Raw genomic sequence first — 16,401 nt, forward strand, 5'->3', positions numbered from 1 at the left:
GTTCACCTCTGCCTGCGGTGCCCGGCCCCGCCACCGCGCCCGACGGGGCGGGCACAGCGCGTCCCCCCCGGGGCTGCCCCGGGCGGCGGGGCCGGGGGGGTCCCGCTGACCACTGAGCGGGGAGCGGGAACTGAAATTTAGACCCGATTTGGACTTTGCATCCTCGCCGCCGCGGAAAACTGCTGACGGCAGCTTTGGCAAAAAAATGGGGCTTGCTTGTATTTTTTTTTTTTTAAATCCCCCCTCACAAAGCAAAACCGGAGACTTTCATTGCCCCGGGGCGGCATCGCCCCGCGCCGGGGCGGCTTTCCCGCAGGCACCCCGTCCGCCGCTCCGCGGGGAGACGCGGGGCCCGGCCCGTCGGGGCCTGGAGGCAGACGGGTCTCCACGAGGCGAGGTCGCCTCTCCTCCGGCCCAGGGCCCGGGACCCCGGCCGCGTCCCCCGCACCGCTGCAAAGTCGCAAACACCCTCGCCTGCAGAATAAAACCGATCCAGAGCAGCCTCGTCTCCCCGACCCTCTGTAGCGGCGCCCGCCGATTGGGACTGCCGGGGGTGGGGGGGCTAACGGGGAGCCGGGCGCCCACTGCCCTGGGCAGGTCCGGCCGCGGCCCCCGGCCCGACGGGCGCGGCCCCGACCCAGGAGCCCTGCGCCCATGGACGGGGCGGGCCGCTCATGCCCGCGGCCGGGCGAAACCCGGCGTCGCCCTGTCCTCCCTGTCCGTGACCGGGCACTGGGCAAGGAGAGATGAGGTTTTACTCCCGCCCCGAGGCCAGCCCTGCCCCGGGGATCGGGGGCGAGAGGTGTCCCCGCTCCGTCCCCTTCCCCAGGGAGGGTTTCCTCGCCCGCCCCAGGGCGCTGCAGCGCTCGGGGCTACCGTGCCCGGCTCCCGGGAGCCGCCCTGGCCGCCCGCGGGCCCGGCGCTCCGCTGGCGAGCGGTCCCCGGGCTGGACGGCGGCGGCCGGGCCGCCCCGAGGATCCGGCCCGGGCCAAGCCAGGGGAACCGGCCCGGGCCAAGCCAGGGGAACCGGCCCGGCCTGGCCCGGCCGCCCCCGCGCCCCACCCGCTCCGCAGCGCGGCCCCGCTCGCTCTTCCCCTTTCATCTCTGCCCATCTCCACTCATCATCCCTTTTCTATTTTTAGCCGGTAGACTTAGGCCTTGGCGCCAGGCCGTTTAAGACCTGTCAAAGTCCTTCATATTTCCCTCATGTCACATGGACCTTTCGCTCCCTTCCCCGCGCCATGCGAGGGCCGTAATTTGGATCTGTGAGCTGGTGAGCAAATGCAATTTGCTCTTCTCCATCGCTGTGTTGTCTCCGTGACCCCAGCCAGCAGGACGGCTGGTGTCCTGTCCGGGGCACTTACACAAATTGCGGGTGATTGATGAAAAATAACAATTCTCACAAGCAGCCGGGCCTCCGCCTTCCCCTCCTCCCGGCTCCACCGGGCTGCGGCGGCCCCGCGCCCCGGGGAGCGCTCCCCCCGCGACGGGGCTGCGCGGGGCACACCGCCCGCGAGCGCTCCGGCTCCAGGCGAAAGGGATTTTCCTGTGCTGAGGGCGAGCCGTCGGGCCCCCCCCTTCCCGGCCCTGATGCCGCGGCAAGGGACTCCCCCGGGCGCTTGGGGAGGGGCGGCCCGGCGGGGCCGGGCAGGAGAGGCCGCTCGCACCTTCCCGAGCGGGGGGGGACCCACGCGGGGGTGGGAAAAGGCCGTGCCGTGGAGGGAGGGGGACGGTGCCGCCGGGCTGGGCTCCTCGCTGCTACCCCGGGAGCAGCCGGCCGGACGGGCCTGGGACGTCTGAGACCTCCGGCCGCGCAGTCCGGAGCGAACCCGCAGGTGCGGAATGGGAGCTCCCTCCGCCTCGTCCCCGGCCGCGGCAGGGGCCCTTCGCCCCGCAGGAGAGGCCCGACGGGTGCCGGGCTCCCTCGGGGCACGGCGGCCCCCCCCAGCCCCGGGGTCCCCGTCCCCCCCCCCGCCCCTATTTCCCCGCCTCGGCCCGGCCCGGTCACCCCGCCGCAGCTGGGCCGTGGGGCAGGCGGGGAGGGGGCGACGGGCGTCCCCGCAGCCCCGACAGCTTCCTCGGCCCCGCTTCTCCCCCTCCACCTGGAGAGGAAAATAAACCCACGTGCAACGAAACTGCCCTCGTTTGCTCTCACCCACCCGCGTCCGGCGCAGCTCTCCTCCGCCTCCCTTTCCCGGGGCGCCGCATCTCCCCTCACGCCCCTCGGCGGGGTGGGAATCCCCTTACCCCCGGGAGATCCCGGGAAAACGCCACCCCCACCCCCCACCCCCACCTCCTCGGTGCTCCGGTGCCCGTCGGGGGGGCCGGGGAGGGGCCGCGCTGCGCGGCGGCTGCTGCCCGGGATGTGCCGGGCACCGGGGCCCGCCTAATGCACTTTTATCGACAGCAACCGACAGAGATGCTCGACCCGACACCAGCCCCGGTGCCGCCGTCCTCCCTCCTCCCGCTGCGCCGCCGCGGAGCTGCGCGCCCCGTCCGTGCGCGGCCCGGCGAGGGGAAACCCGAGGAGCCCCGCCAGCGCGGCCGCCCCCGGGCCGCCCCCCCCCTCCCCCCCCCCCCCCGAGCTCCCCCTGCCCTCAGACTGTTTAGATTTCTCTCCAGCTTTAAAGAAAATATTTCCAGTAATCCAGATTTCTGGAAAATAACAACAGGCGGGGAGACGCAGACACAAACGCCGCTGAAGTTTATCCAGAGTTTGAACAACTTATAAACACATTTTCCAGCCTGTTTGTCAGGGCGGGCGGCGGAATGACCCCGGCCCGGCCGGGCGGCCCCTCCGCGCCCCGCGCTGGGGAGGGGCGCATCCTCCGCGCCCCGCCCGCACCCCGCCCTCGTTACCTCCGCGCCGCTTTGATCCGGGAGCCCGCTCATCAGCCCCGCCGCTCGATTTATTTGTTTGTTTGTTTATTTATTTATTTTAATTACGGAGCGCTCGCCCTGCGCGGGGGCGGAACGCTTCCCCCCACCACCACCACCCCGGCCCCTCCCGGCCCCGCACCCCCGGGGCTGCCCGGCTCCCCACGTCGGGGCCCGGCGCCTCGCACGCACCGAGCCCGCTGCCTTAAAAGGAGACGGCAGCCCCGGCCGGGGCCGTGCCAGCGCGGGGGGGACCGCGGCCTGAAACCCGAGCTGGCACCGTGGGGGGCGGGCGGGGACGGGGATGGAGCGGAGCGGGGCGGGCGAGGGGGGGGGGGGGGGGGGGGGGCGGGGGGGAATCATGCAAATCCCTCTGTTTAAAAAACTTCCATTTGAGAAAGTGTGTCACATCCCGGCGCGGGCGCGTAATCCCCGGGCTAATGGCATTACCGCCGCCTCATCGCCGTCATGGGATGGGGCCGGGGGCGAGCACCCCCGCGGGCCGCCGCCACGCGTGACCGCGGCTCGGCTCCGGCGGGCAACCGGAGCCGCGGAGCCCCCCCCCCCCCCCCCGCCCCGTCGGGGCGCCCCACGCCGGGACCCTGGAGGTCGGTGTCGGCCCTCCCCCTGGTCCCTCGGCCCTCCCCCGACCTCGGGGGCTGTATCGGCGTTCATCGGTAATCGGCGTCCCGTTTTCTGCCCGGGTTTCCCGAGCGAAGCTGCTCCCGGGAGGGGAGAGCGGGAGAGCCAGGGCTGCGCTTCGCGGCCGGTTCACCTCCTCAATAAAAGAGTTTAGCAAACGGCGTTATTTGAGAAAACAGTGCTGTTAGGGCCCCCGCCCGCTTCCTCTGGGGGATTAAAAATTGAGGATTTGGGACTGTCCCGCAGGCTGAGCTGCACCGTGCCCGGAGCGGCCGGGACGGGGCCGGCCCGACCCCGCGCAGCCCCCGGCTCCGCGCCGGGGTCCCGGCGAAACGGGATGAAAACCGGCAGAAACGCCAGTTCTGGGGGAAGGGGCGCCGTGCCCGGGAGCGGAGCAGCGGGGCCGGGCAGGGCGGGGGCGGCCGCAGCGCTTCGGCGAAAGGAAAAAATCACGGGGGGTCGCGGCGCCCGGCGCAACCTCCGCGGGGGCGGGCGGGGCCGCTGCCCCCCCCCCCCCCCAAATCGCCCTCCAGGCGGGGACCCCGGCTCTGCCCAGGCAGCAGCACCTCGAAGGAGACCCCGAGGGCAGGGGATGTCCCGGGCTGGGTCCTGCCCCCCGGTTTCTCTCCCTCCTTCCTTTTAAATTGTGCCTGGCGGGTGCAATCCCCCCCCGGCTGCCCCTGGCAGGGGGAAGTCGCAGGGCAGCCCCCAGCCCCATGGGGGTCACCCAGCCCACCTGGCCCCATCCCCTCAGCAAGGCAGGGGCCCTGCGCCTCCAGAAACCCCTTTCTCTCTGTTTTGGGGCCAGGAGTTTGGCAGAAGTTGCAGCATCAAAGGAGGAGCGAGTGAAATGCCCCTGGGTGCGCAGCACTGATGGGGGCTCACATCTCGGCCTGTCTGCTTCAGACGGGATCTGGGAACACGTCTGAAATCCCATCTAAAGCAGGATCTGACGCCGCTGTTCCCACGTCACGTGAGTTGTGGTTTTGGTCTAGGTTTGACTTTTAGGATTGCGGAAAATCACTGTCTCGTGTTTAAAGGAGAGTGCATTTCACTGCTGAGAAAATAAAAACCAGCCAGAATAAATCATGAGCTGGTCATGGGCAGGAATAATGCTTTCGTGTTGCACCTGTCCATTTTGTGGGTATTTCATCATGAACAAATTTGATGTATACCCATCACTGCACGGAAGGGCCAACTCTCATCATTTTTATTCACGTTTCCTCAAAAACCCAGCGCTCCTGCCAGAAGCACGGAAAGGTGGAGCAGGGCTCTTCAGACAGGATTCAGACTCTTACCATCTTTTAATTTTTAAAACAAGTCTGCAAACTCAAACTGCCGTGGGGCAATGCCCCATCACGGCCCTGGCTCCAGCACTGTGCCCGGGCACCTCTGCGCTGCGTTTCATTTTCTCACTGCCCAGCTTTTTCCTTGCTTCTCTGTAGGTGCTGGGCTCTTGCGCCAAGCACCCCGGGGGATTTGGGGGTCTCGGTACGGGCACGCAGCGAGCACACCGAAACCTGCCACCCTGAAGTGCCTCCTCTCCCAGCTGCTTGCCCGCGTGTGCTCTGCAGCACCGGCAGATTGCTCTCCAGGCGTGTTTTCCATGGATACCTCAACAGAGGCAGCACCATATAACAAGTAAATAACAGCCCGACGCCGGGCTGCCGGCACAAAGCAAGCAATTGCCCTTCGCGCAGGTCACTAATCTCTTGACACATGGTCTTTGAGACCTGGGCCACGGGAAGGGAGGCTGAAAGGGAAGAAAAGATAGTGGGGACAATGGCAGGGCCGCCGGCCGGCTAATAACCCCTCTCCCAGCTTTGTCTGGGTACACTCAGCGCTACGCTGGGATCAATTAATCTCAGCAGAAAAAAAACACACTCCTGCATCGCAAAGGGGACGGTGTCTGCCCCCGCCTTGGGCACCCCGTGAGGATCCAGACTAGCCGGGCTAAGTGCAAAGCTTGAGACGCTGCAGGTATTAATAGCCCCCATTTTGTAGCCAGCAGTAATTCCCTCCTGTGTTTTCCCCTCCACACTGAAAACAAACCCTTCACTTGATCTGTTTGTCCTCTCCAGTTGCCATCTGTCTTCCATCCTTCAAATCTCACCTTAAAAACAGTGCCTCTTGAGCAAATCCTCTCTGCCGTCCCCGTGCGCCGTCTCGCCCGGCGCAGGCCTGACACTACAAGCGCTCATTGAAGTGAAGGGGATTTGAGAGCGCACAGGACATGGTGGGATTAAGGCCACAGATTGTGCTCCCTGGGCCGCACCGTGCCTACAGAGCAAAGCCCCGGCCCTGCGGCTCTGCCTGCCTGGTGCCGCCAGCCCCAAGCCCAGGGCTCTTCTGCTCCCTCCGCTCGGCTGCTTCTCCTTCGCACCGGCGAGGTGGGGCTCTGCCATGCTGGCCGGCGCGTCGGCATCACCATCCCTCTGCCCTTCGTGTGCTGGTGGGATGGAGGGAAGCACCTGAGCCGGCCTCCCCGGATGCCTCCGGGTACCTTCCTCTGCAGATGGAAGCAGGAGAGGTCACCTCCCGAGCCCTGGTGAGGAGGCACAGGGTGTTTCGAGCAGGGGCTGCCGGGGGCTCCTGTTTGCACAGATGTGGCGGGTGCTGTTCCACCTCGCGGCGTGCCGTCCTGCACCACCCAGAGGCAGCATCTGCGGGGCGGCCCTGGCCAAGCCCGTGAATCACATGCACATCAAAGCACCGGCAGCGCAAGCACTAACAACCCCAGCAGCCAGCTCGGAGCGGACAGTGCCTGTGCAGATGTTCAGCAGCAGCTTTTCTCAATTACAAAGAGCAGCAGAATTTACCAGAAAACCCAGGGAAGGGAAGGAGTCCTGGCCAGCGGAGGGGCCGCAGCAGAGAGCCCACGCATCCCTTGCGGCTTCACAGGCCAGGCCAGACCAGCACATCACCACCTCCCTCCATTTTAGCACTGGTATTACATTACCCCACATTTCCCTGCAGCCCTCGCTGTGGGAGTCACCCGCGCCCATCAAAATCTTGGCCTTCTTTAGAAAAACCGCACCTTGCAGGGTTCATGGGCGTAGAGGAGAGCTCAGACATGACCACATCTGATCCAAACCTTTGGAGCCGGTGAGATTCCTCCTGGAAAATAAACCCACATGATTTCAAAGCCATTCGCATGACCTACGGTGGGGTGACGCATGGTGTTTTTCGGTTGAGCCTGGCAAGGGCAGCCCTGATCCTGCCCAGCTCCCACAGACACCATGAACTACCGGGAGCAGGAGTCTCGTGGTCCAGCCAGCCGCCTGGGTGGGACAATGGCATCACTCCCGCATGACGGCTGGACTTTCCCCTTTCGACAGCAAAAGGAGCAAAACTCAATGTACCTCGAGAAGTGGCTGCAATGCAGACACCCCTCGCGTGGGAGGAGACGCAGCGGAATGTGCCCAGTCCCCCCTGCCTGCGTCCTGCCCGTCCCTCCCATGGAGGGAGTCGGGGGAGAGGGTGCGAGGTGGGGCACAGAGGCAGGGCATGGGGCCGGCTCTTCGCCCTGGGCTGCAGGTGCTGCCTCTGGTTTTCTGCTTGAATGAAGCCGCTGGTCTGAACGTGGCTCATAACCTTCATCCCTCTAGCAAAAGCTTGCCAAAGTCCTTTCCCCAGGTTGTTCAAAAACGAACGCGCTCACCCACTGTTTCCCCCCAGGACTGTCAGGTACGGCACATCACAGGGACCAGTGAAAGGCCGTGGCGCTGGGCCAGCATGCTCTCCTCGCCGGGGGATGCAGAGACACTTGTGCTCCTTCCAAAACATGCCGGGGGGTCCCTGTCACCCTAACCTCGAGGTGTATTTAAGTGAAAACACAATCAGTTCTTCCCCCATCCTGCTTCCCACAGCACCATGCGGGAGCAGAGCCCCATGAGCCGGCACTTCTCGCCTCCCCAGAGAAGGGGCTGGAGGGAGAGGGGCCAGGGTGGGAGCAGGATTAACACCCAGCTGGCACTGGGCCACCACACGGGCATGGCTGATACTGGCCTTTTATGACCATCCTATAATAATATTGTAAATACTCGCTGGGAAGTAATTACATCCTATAAAAGAAGCAGCAGTCTGTGGTTTGAAGCCAGGATTGGTTCATGACACTCTTTTTAAACAGACATTTCATGTCTTGTTTATAGATTAGATTTTAACCTGACAACCTTTTAACATTGTATTAAATTAGAAATTAACTTCGTATGACTGCTCACCGTATAATTGACCTACTGATAGGCTGAGTGCTAGAGAATATTTAAGATACCTTTCAGACAGCGAAGTTCCCAAGAAAATTCAGAGCCTCCTTGATCTAGACCAGGGCTTTGCTATTAATTAGTATTTATGGTCAGGTGGCAGGAGTGCTTCCCATGGAGGGAGGGCTGCCAGGGAGCAGCATCCCTGCTGCGCCGTGCCCATCCCTGGGGATGTGATGAAACCCAATGGGATGGGGAGGAGGAGGCAGAGGGGACAGGGAAGGCTGCAAGCCCCCGACCCTGCCCGCTGTGGTGACCACCTAGCGAGGCCAGTGGTCACCCTCCTGCGGTTGCCCCAGCCAGAGCTGCTGGGAGCTGAACCCGTCGGGGATGGAGCCGCCACCTTCAAGAAAGCCAGATCCTGCAAGGCACTGAGTGCACACTGAGAATTGCTGAGCATCTGTAGTTCCCAGCAATAGCCGGGAACCCAGCAGGACTCGGCTCACGGGGCCTTTGCCACGGGCGCAGGCACAGGACGCTCCCCGGTGCGGGGCAGGGCAGGGAGGCAGCTCCACAGCTGGAGGAACAGTCCTGGTCCATGGCACACATGGGCCACACACAGGCAGCTTACCTTGGCCCGCTCGGATGACACCCATGCCTGCGACCTGCCCGCAACCTGCATGGGGCCGTCAGTGTTTCACTGTAATTTCCTGCAGCAGAAATTCCCAAGAAAGGCAAAACTTCAGCCTGGGAACTCACCGACAGATGCACAGCTTCAAATTACATCCGAGCCCAGCGAGGGACAGGGTGGCAATTGATGGGACAATATCAATGCCCAGGCACAGCCAGGAATGGCCATGCGTCCCAAAGGCTGGGGGGACACGCGGCACATCCCCCAGACCGTATCCTGCAGTGGGAAACACCAGCTCCAGCGCTGACCCCGCTCGCGGACAGTGTTGGAGGAACGAGGGTGCAGCCGGGCACCGCGCAGGACAGGGGTGGCACCGACCCTGCTGCATCCACCGTCCAGCTCCGGAGTTGGTGGCTTGTATCCCCGCTATGACCTGCCCTTTGCTTTCACCAGGGTAAAGGCATTTTCTGGTATAATTGAAACCTGCTCCCAGCACGTGCAGGAGGTGGGAGTGCTGAGCAGGAACAAACCCAGTAACATCAGGCAAAGGAGGCTTTATCCTGTTGGGCTGGGAGGACTCTTCAGTACGAGCCTCAGTTTACACTCACATTCAATTAACATTAAGGAACAGCATGGGATTAAATGGCCCCTGTGCTGTTTTATGAAAGGCTTACAACATGTTTACAAACAACTTTGCATAACATGGGGCTATCAGCAGAGACACCCCCCCCCCACACACACACGCTGGGTGCTTTGCCCCTCGCTTTGGCTGCGAAGCCGCTTGGGGACGTGGCCGCTACCTCTGCCGGCACGGCAGGGCCCTGCCTGCACCCCACGAGGCTCAGGCAGCGCGGCACGGCACAGGGAGCGAGGCAGCCCTCCTCTCCAGAGACGTCAGCACAACCTTCATCTTCAGCTCCTTCATCTGCCCCCGCAGCGGGACTCACCAGCCGTGTGCCATTTTGCCCAGTTCATGGCTTTTTCTGGCCGAGCCGTGCAGACATCACCCCTCCCAGCGCCCGGCAGCGCTGCACAAATGCAGCGCCTTCATCGCCTAATGCCTTCTGCCCACGGCCAGGGCTGAAGGCACTGGGGGAGGCAAAAACCAAGGCACAAAACCTAGTGCTGGGGCAGCCAAATGGTTTTATACCAGAGCGAGAGCGGGGTGACGGCGGGGCGGGAAGCACTGCCCAGCTGTGCCGCAGCTCCCGGGCAGGGACAGGTGAGGGGCACAGCTGAAGCCTCTTGTCTCCGGCTAATTCTGTTCTCAGCAGCTCTGCTCCTACGAACAGAGAGCAGGGAGCTCCGAGAGGGGGTTCGTGCAGTTACCAGGACAGAGGCGCTGTCGCCGCAGACACATGCTTGTCCCGGTGCCTTTTCCATCTGTGAAACAGGCCAAGCAGTGGATTCAATTATTTTTTCCTAGCACATAAGCCACTAATCATTTATTGCATTAAAAAACCCCTCATCTCCACAACTTTTGTCCCCATTTTATCCAATTAAAACTCGGGTGGGGGGAAAAAGTTTCATTTTCTCTTTTTGCAATCACAAAGACCCGATCTCAGCTCCATTGACTCGCTAATTGTAAGCACTCAAATGGTTGGGTTTAAAGTTACACTTAGCAGCTGTGAAACATTAGGGTGAAGTGATTACAACCTACTGGAGGATACCGAACATTTTTACAATATCTCAGGAGCATAAGGGAAAGACAACAGGAAATGGCGCAAACTTTCCTACCCTGCACAGCAACAAGCCAGAGCAAAGAAGCGAGAAAATAAATGTAGGGACGCGGCGCGGATGCAGTTTGGATCCTCAAAAAGTTACGAAGGAAGCCCTGGTGAAAGCACCGCGCGTTTATCCCCGTGCTCGGAGGGGGCAGAGAGGAGGGGGAGCAGCGTTCAGGGATTTCACAGCTGCACTTTGCAGCAAAACCCTCCTCCAGGCTCTGCTGAGGAAGCAGGATGGAGATCTTGGTCATATTTTGCCCTCGGTCGGTTCCCCTCACTGGCCTGCCCTCTCCCAGCCTCCTCACCAGCAAACTTTGTTCTCGGGCTGGCTAACGATGCTCGGGGCAGGACAACCAGAAGCTGGTAGAGATGGGTGGCAGGGTGGGGTTTATCAGCTTACCTTGGGCAGAGCACCGCGCTCCATCGGGGCTCATCAGAGCTGTGCTTCGCTGGCAAAGCAAACGAAGCCCGAGCCCCATGTGCTCTGCAAAGCGCCGGGAAACACCAGCCCCGCTGGTTATGCCCAGGCCCTGGACTGGCTCTGAGATTTGATTTCATTTGAACTTCAAGCTGTCACATTTGGAGAAGCTTTGACTTTCCACTTCTTTTCAAACAGCAAAACATTCCCCTCCCCTGATTTAAGCACACTACATGTGTGTGTTTATTACAGAAACCAGGGTAGGATAAGAAAGCAGTATTTCATGTTAATTCATGAAATCTGAACTCAACTTTTAATAGAAGAGCTCCACTTTATGCACAGAGTGATATACAGTCCGCCCCGCTTTAAATGAGACGTTTTGCCTTTTGAACTCAGCAGGAGGCCGCTGCTTACTACTACTGGAAACAGTTTAAAAACCTGCAAGTCCGGCATGTCTTTTGGGCTCTTTTTGAGCCAGTGGTTTATATCATGGCACAACATTCTTGCTGGGCTGCCTGCGACCGCCTGCCAGCCGCTGCATTTGAAAATCCGGTGTTTCAGAAACTCACCTGGATTATTTCCACAACAACGTGAGACACTCATCCAAAATCCTGCGAAGACCACGAGCCTCTGGCTATTTTTGCTTTAAGTGGGGTTTGGATCAGGTCCCTCGATTGAAAACCTGGTTGCATTAAAGTCAGGGGCAAACCTCCCTTAGAAGCAGTTTCTAGACATCATCACGGAGCAGCAATATTCTCTCCCGGTGCCTGAAAAGAGTATCGTTGCTGAGGTTAACGAAAGGTGGTGTTGCAGGAAAGCACGTGGCACCCAGTTGAAATGGGGGGGCTTTTGTGTGTACGCCAAAGGCAGGGGCCATCGGTGGGAGCAGGCGTGCACTGTGAATCAGACCCTATAGAGTTATTGTTGACTCTGACCCTATAGAGTTATCGTCACAACACACTCGGCTTTCACTGGCTCACTGAAGAGCTGGAACTCGCTGGTTATTCTGCTGGGTCATCTGTGAAAGTATCAAAGTTAAATTAGCCACCTCATCGCAGTGCTTTTTTTTTTTTAAGCTCTAGGCTTTCTTAACAGTTTGGCTACGGGGCTATCAACAGCGGGGAATTTAGAGCATTCTTTTCAATGAACCAGACTGAAAATATTTTGGTACAGCCCCAGTTTGTAGGGTTTCCCCCCCCCCCCCGCCTTTAAACAAAACATCCTGATTCAAAGGAGCTTCTTGCAGACTGGGAATTTCCACATGGCCGTACTGCAGCACTTATAAAAAGTGATTTAATGCCTGCCAACAACAAATACATTTCCAATGACACCACACTGCGTTATGCGCTATCCTACTTTGTGTGTTCAGAAGGAATGAGCGACCAAGCTGTCCGAGGCAGGAGGGAGAAGAGCGGTCTTCCTTCCTTTGCAAGAACTTTGTCCCTTACGGCTGTTCCTTGGAAAGCCTGAAAGGAAACAAGCATCGCGGTGACAACACAATCCCTTCTGTATGTGTTAATCTGGATTTTGTTTGAACTTTTGGAGCTGACCTTGACTTGAACTGTGTTAAAAATCCTGACTGGTGTGGACTGACTTGACCCTGCGGTCCCATTTGTCCGCAGTGCCAGCCCTACCCTCAGCCCCTTACTTCAAGCCATTATTTTACAGACATAAAAGAAACATAGCATTACGGCAGATATAGCCAGCGGGCCAGAGCTGCGAGTACTTACTTATGGGCGAACTCTCCTCTGATTTCATCCCAAGGAATTTTTTTTTTGCTTGAGAAAGGACTGCCTGAAAACCAAGCAAGAAACTGAAATTATTGCTGCAGACTCTCAGTTTTTATTAGTGGTTTCCAAGCCTGAAGAGAGAGGGAAAAGAAGCTTCTGAGATCTGAGTCACGGTGTTACAGTTAACAAAAAAAATTAAGTCCAAGACTGAATTTGGTATTTGGTGTTTGGGGACGGAGTAGGAAGAGGGTGGTCGGTTCTGCATCACTCAGTGTGGCTGATTTAAGCTGCAAGAGTGCGAAGAGATTTGTGGGTTTAGATAGTTTCCTCTCATTGCCATGACTCAAACAGCTTCTATTAAAAACAAGTGGTGGGAAGGAAATTTCATAAGCTGACAGTCCCATCTCACTCTCTGCTTCTCGACACAAGTTGGCTGAGATATAGGAATTCATGTGGTTACTATGTGTGAACCCATAACTATTTTATCAGCAGAGTTATGTGGTGCTAGTTTTGACTGTGCATGTTCAGTATGGTATATAGGCTCGGGCTGCTATACGGGTTCTGCAAAGCCCCTTATATGTGATCCTGTAACACAACAGATGTAGGTGAGTGTCTCTGCTGCCTGGTACCCGTCCCACCGAAATCAGTGGGATGAAGAAGCAGGGCCCCAACCAACTCAAGGAGCTGGAGCTGGGGTCAGACACCCGAACAGAGATGGGTGTTGATTTTCAGAGGCGCTAAGCGGGTGCAAGGAACACCATCTAAGCCTCCCATTTTAAAAAAAATCCTGCCCTTGCACATGGGGATGAGAAAGCAGGATGCAAAAACAGGCTAGACTGGCTGCCTAACATCCCCTGATGGCTTTAATTAAAGCCCTCAAGTTAGTAAATATGCAGATAGTCTGGTCCAGGAAGATACACGAAGCCCACAGCCAGCCCAGTTAACACTCCATGAACATTGCCATTTAAGCAGTTTCTTGTTTAACTTAGATTTATTCAGTGACACATGCATTTCTGGACAGATATCTGAGTTCCAATGAACAACTTTTATAACCAAATATGAGAAATTTGTGACTGCAGTTAGTCAATTAAGTACGTTTCTAAAATACATGACTAGAAGAAAACTGGAGCAACAGAGAGAATTCTTTCAAAGAACAAAAAGAAACATTTCCATTTGTAATACTCCTGGCATTGATGAGCATCGGTGGGGAAGGAGGGCAGCAAGGAGATGCAGTGAGGAAGGAATAACATTATCAACCCTGTCCACAGAAAGTCCTCCGGTTTCCACTCTCTCCAGTTCATTCATTAATGCTCGGCACTTTTGCAAACGGCGAGAGCTCCTCCCTTCATCTCTCAACACGAAAAAGCAGAGAATGGTTGTGAAACCATGTGCTTGACCAAAAATGGCTTAGAAATATTTCTTCTCAACCAACCTCTTCCTGAAACACAGCGAAAAAAGAAGCTGCAGAGCTATCGGGACTGAAGACGGAGTCTCTTCATATTGCACAGGAACACAAAGTCAAGATTTTGTGAGTATGTTTCAGGAAGGTTTAAGAGTCATCAATATTGATCAGGGTAACGAGAACCATCCAGCGCAGCGGCGAACTGGCAGGTGACAGACACATTGGGATTGTTTAGGCGGAGAGGTGGCTTGTTACCCTGTCTGGATCTCTCCTTGGATGTTCGGCTAATTTAAGGGAATCCCGTGGGGAAAAGGCTGAGGGGCTGGTTTTCGTTAGTCGGGAGGGGTGATCTGTAGCCATCGAAGTTGCGTGGGATACTGCCGCTGGTGGAACCAGAGCTGTTACTGAGCGTCTCTATGCTTCCCTCTCGCTGAAGCTCTGCAACAGGAAGAGAGAGCAGGTCCTGGTTAGCGTTTCGGATAAACCCGGAGTGCCGTTAGACGGCCGCTTTATTGACAAATCTGTTTATTGTATCATTGCTCTAATGCTGCATTTGTTCGTCATCCATCTTCTCTGGGGTGATTTGATGAATCACTCCAGAGGCATCCCAGCTCCTGGTTCTACTTCTCTGCCGGGCTCACAGCTCCGCTGAGCCGAAGCGGAGCTGGACAGAGACGTTAAATGCTGCCCGGCAGAGCGGCCCCTTTCCTGGGAGGAGGCCGCTGGCTCAGGACATGTCAGATTTTGATAGTGGGGATGCTCACGCCTGAACTGAGAAGGGTGTGAAGGGTACGGTGGCAGATGACAAAACATCGTTCCTCTGCAGCAATGCTGCTGAGATGGTGGGGAAGGGTGAGCGGTAGCAGCACCGGTTACCGGTGGTGCGTACCAGCGGTGCATAACCACTGTGATTCTCCACCTTGGGAACACCAGGGACTTTCCACAACCTTTTATCCTGCACAAACGGACATAAATAACTCTGCTTTTTCGAGCCAAAGAGAAAATATCCCCTTTCCTACATGCCTGAGCTATGCCTCAAAGCAAAAGAGAAAGCAGGCCTGACCACGGCTCTCCCTCTCCTGGTCACACACATCCAGACATCTCCCCTCGCTGACCTCCCAAAGCCTTTATTGCTCCCTAATCTCGAAACACGAGGATTTTTGTGCGTGCAGAGCATCGTTTCTAACTGTGGCCTCTCTGCGAGCCACTTGAACCCAACAGTTGACTCAGTGGCAGCGTGCAGCAGCGCCGCTGGGCAGCATCACCCCGGCCAGCACTCAGCGGCGGCATGCAGCGGTGAGATTAGGCAGATCCCCACGTACGCGGCAGGAATCCTCTCCCAGACACGCGGTGACAGGCTACAAGAAATATTCTGGCGAGTTGCAACGCGCAGCCCTGAGCGCGACTTCTGTCGGCTGCTTCTGTGCAGCCTGTGCTGGAGGGGACCGGACGGGGATAGGAGCTTTGGGCAAATTCCTCTGCTGCCAAAGGGGAAAGAGGAAAAACCCTCTCGTTTGCTGCACGCCGCAGCATGTAAGTGTCACGCATGTAAGGCACAGGGGGCAAATCCCCGGAGGAGACAGGCGGGTTTCCCTGACCCTGCAGTGGGGGTCTTGCTCGGATGGGGATGGAAACGAGCTGCAGACACAGGAGCTGGAAGACCGGTGCCCACTTTGCTCTCTGCTAAATATTACTGCACCTCCGCCGTTTGCACATCTCTGTCTCACACTGGGATATTTAAGCTTTTGTAAACACGACGACAGTCCTTTTGCTGCAACGGGACTCCACGATAAGGACATGTCTATACACAGAGCGCACAGCAAAAGCAGAAAGTCAGTTCTTTGCTAAAACAACATGCATCCTGCCCCGACATCCTCGGACACTGCACAGCTCCCGTTTGCTACCTGGGCACTGCAGGGATAACAGCCAGGCGAGCGTACACCTAGCAGAGGAGGGCTTGGGGATTTAATCCTTGATCATGGAGGTAACTTGCAATGGAGATAATCTGCCCAGGATACATGAAAAACAAATCAGCAGGAAACCGGTCACTCCATAAGCAGCAATGATAATGACCTCAGCTGTATTAATCACGATTTCTTGCCGGTATTTGGTGAAGGAATGTCCATGTCTAAACCTCTTCATTTTCCTCACATCCTTACTCTCCCATGAGTTCAGGAAGTAAAAACAGTAATTTAAATCAGAAATGAGTGGCGTATCCCACACTAATACTGTGCTTATCCTGTCTGATTTGAGGCTTTTATCTCTCTCCGCACACAGCTGGCTTTGGTTAAACATCCCACGTCAGAGCTCTCGGGCGCTGGGCAGCCATCACCCGTGCTGGGCAGGCTGGGGCTCCCCCAAACAGCGTTCGGGCTGCTGAACTCCTCACAGGGTTACTTCTCTCTCTCTCTTTTTAAGCTATAATTGATTTGCAGGCAAATGTTGTGTTTTCAGTAACCGTAGCAAAAGAAGGGAGAGAGAAAGAGCGAGGGAGCACTTGTTTCCCTGCAGCCCTGTGGCTCCTGCGCAGCCGTTTCTGTCCCTTGGGGCCGAGCGCTGGCTCCTGCCAGGTCCTGCCTGTCCTTGGCCACGCCGCGCCCTGCCTGTCCTTTGGTGACTTGTGTGGGACCGCATGCCCTGCCGGGATGGGATTTTGGGGAATTCGGGCTCGCAGGGTGGCTTTCCGGGGGCTGCGGGATTTCTGCAGCCGGCAGCGCTTGTCACCTCTGCGGGGGACTGCCAGGGGGTGGCACTGCAGAGACTGATGCCAGCCAG

The 16,401-nt window shown here is 58.0% G+C and overlaps 1 protein-coding gene across 8 annotated transcripts in view; it reads right to left on the minus strand.

Moving 5' to 3' along the window:
* Positions 1-13,188: 13,188 nt before the first annotated feature.
* The window catches only part of BCAS3 (BCAS3 microtubule associated cell migration factor), a 376,438-nt gene continuing 373,225 nt past the window's right edge, over positions 13,189-16,401 (minus strand). For 4 of the 8 annotated variants that reach the window (XM_076354322.1, XM_076354320.1, XM_076354321.1 and 1 more), the window contains one exon: positions 13,189-14,064. In XM_076354322.1, coding sequence (XP_076210437.1) covers positions 13,916-14,064 — 149 coding nt within the window. In that variant the 3' untranslated portion in view covers positions 13,189-13,915. The remainder of the gene's footprint in view (positions 14,065-16,401) is intronic. The other 4 variants (XR_012996666.1, XM_076354324.1, XM_076354325.1 and 1 more) reach the window with 3 other exon arrangements.

Source organism: Aptenodytes patagonicus, chromosome 17, assembly GCF_965638725.1.
Source record: "Aptenodytes patagonicus chromosome 17, bAptPat1.pri.cur, whole genome shotgun sequence".
Classification (NCBI taxonomy): Eukaryota; Metazoa; Chordata; class Aves; order Sphenisciformes; family Spheniscidae; genus Aptenodytes; species Aptenodytes patagonicus.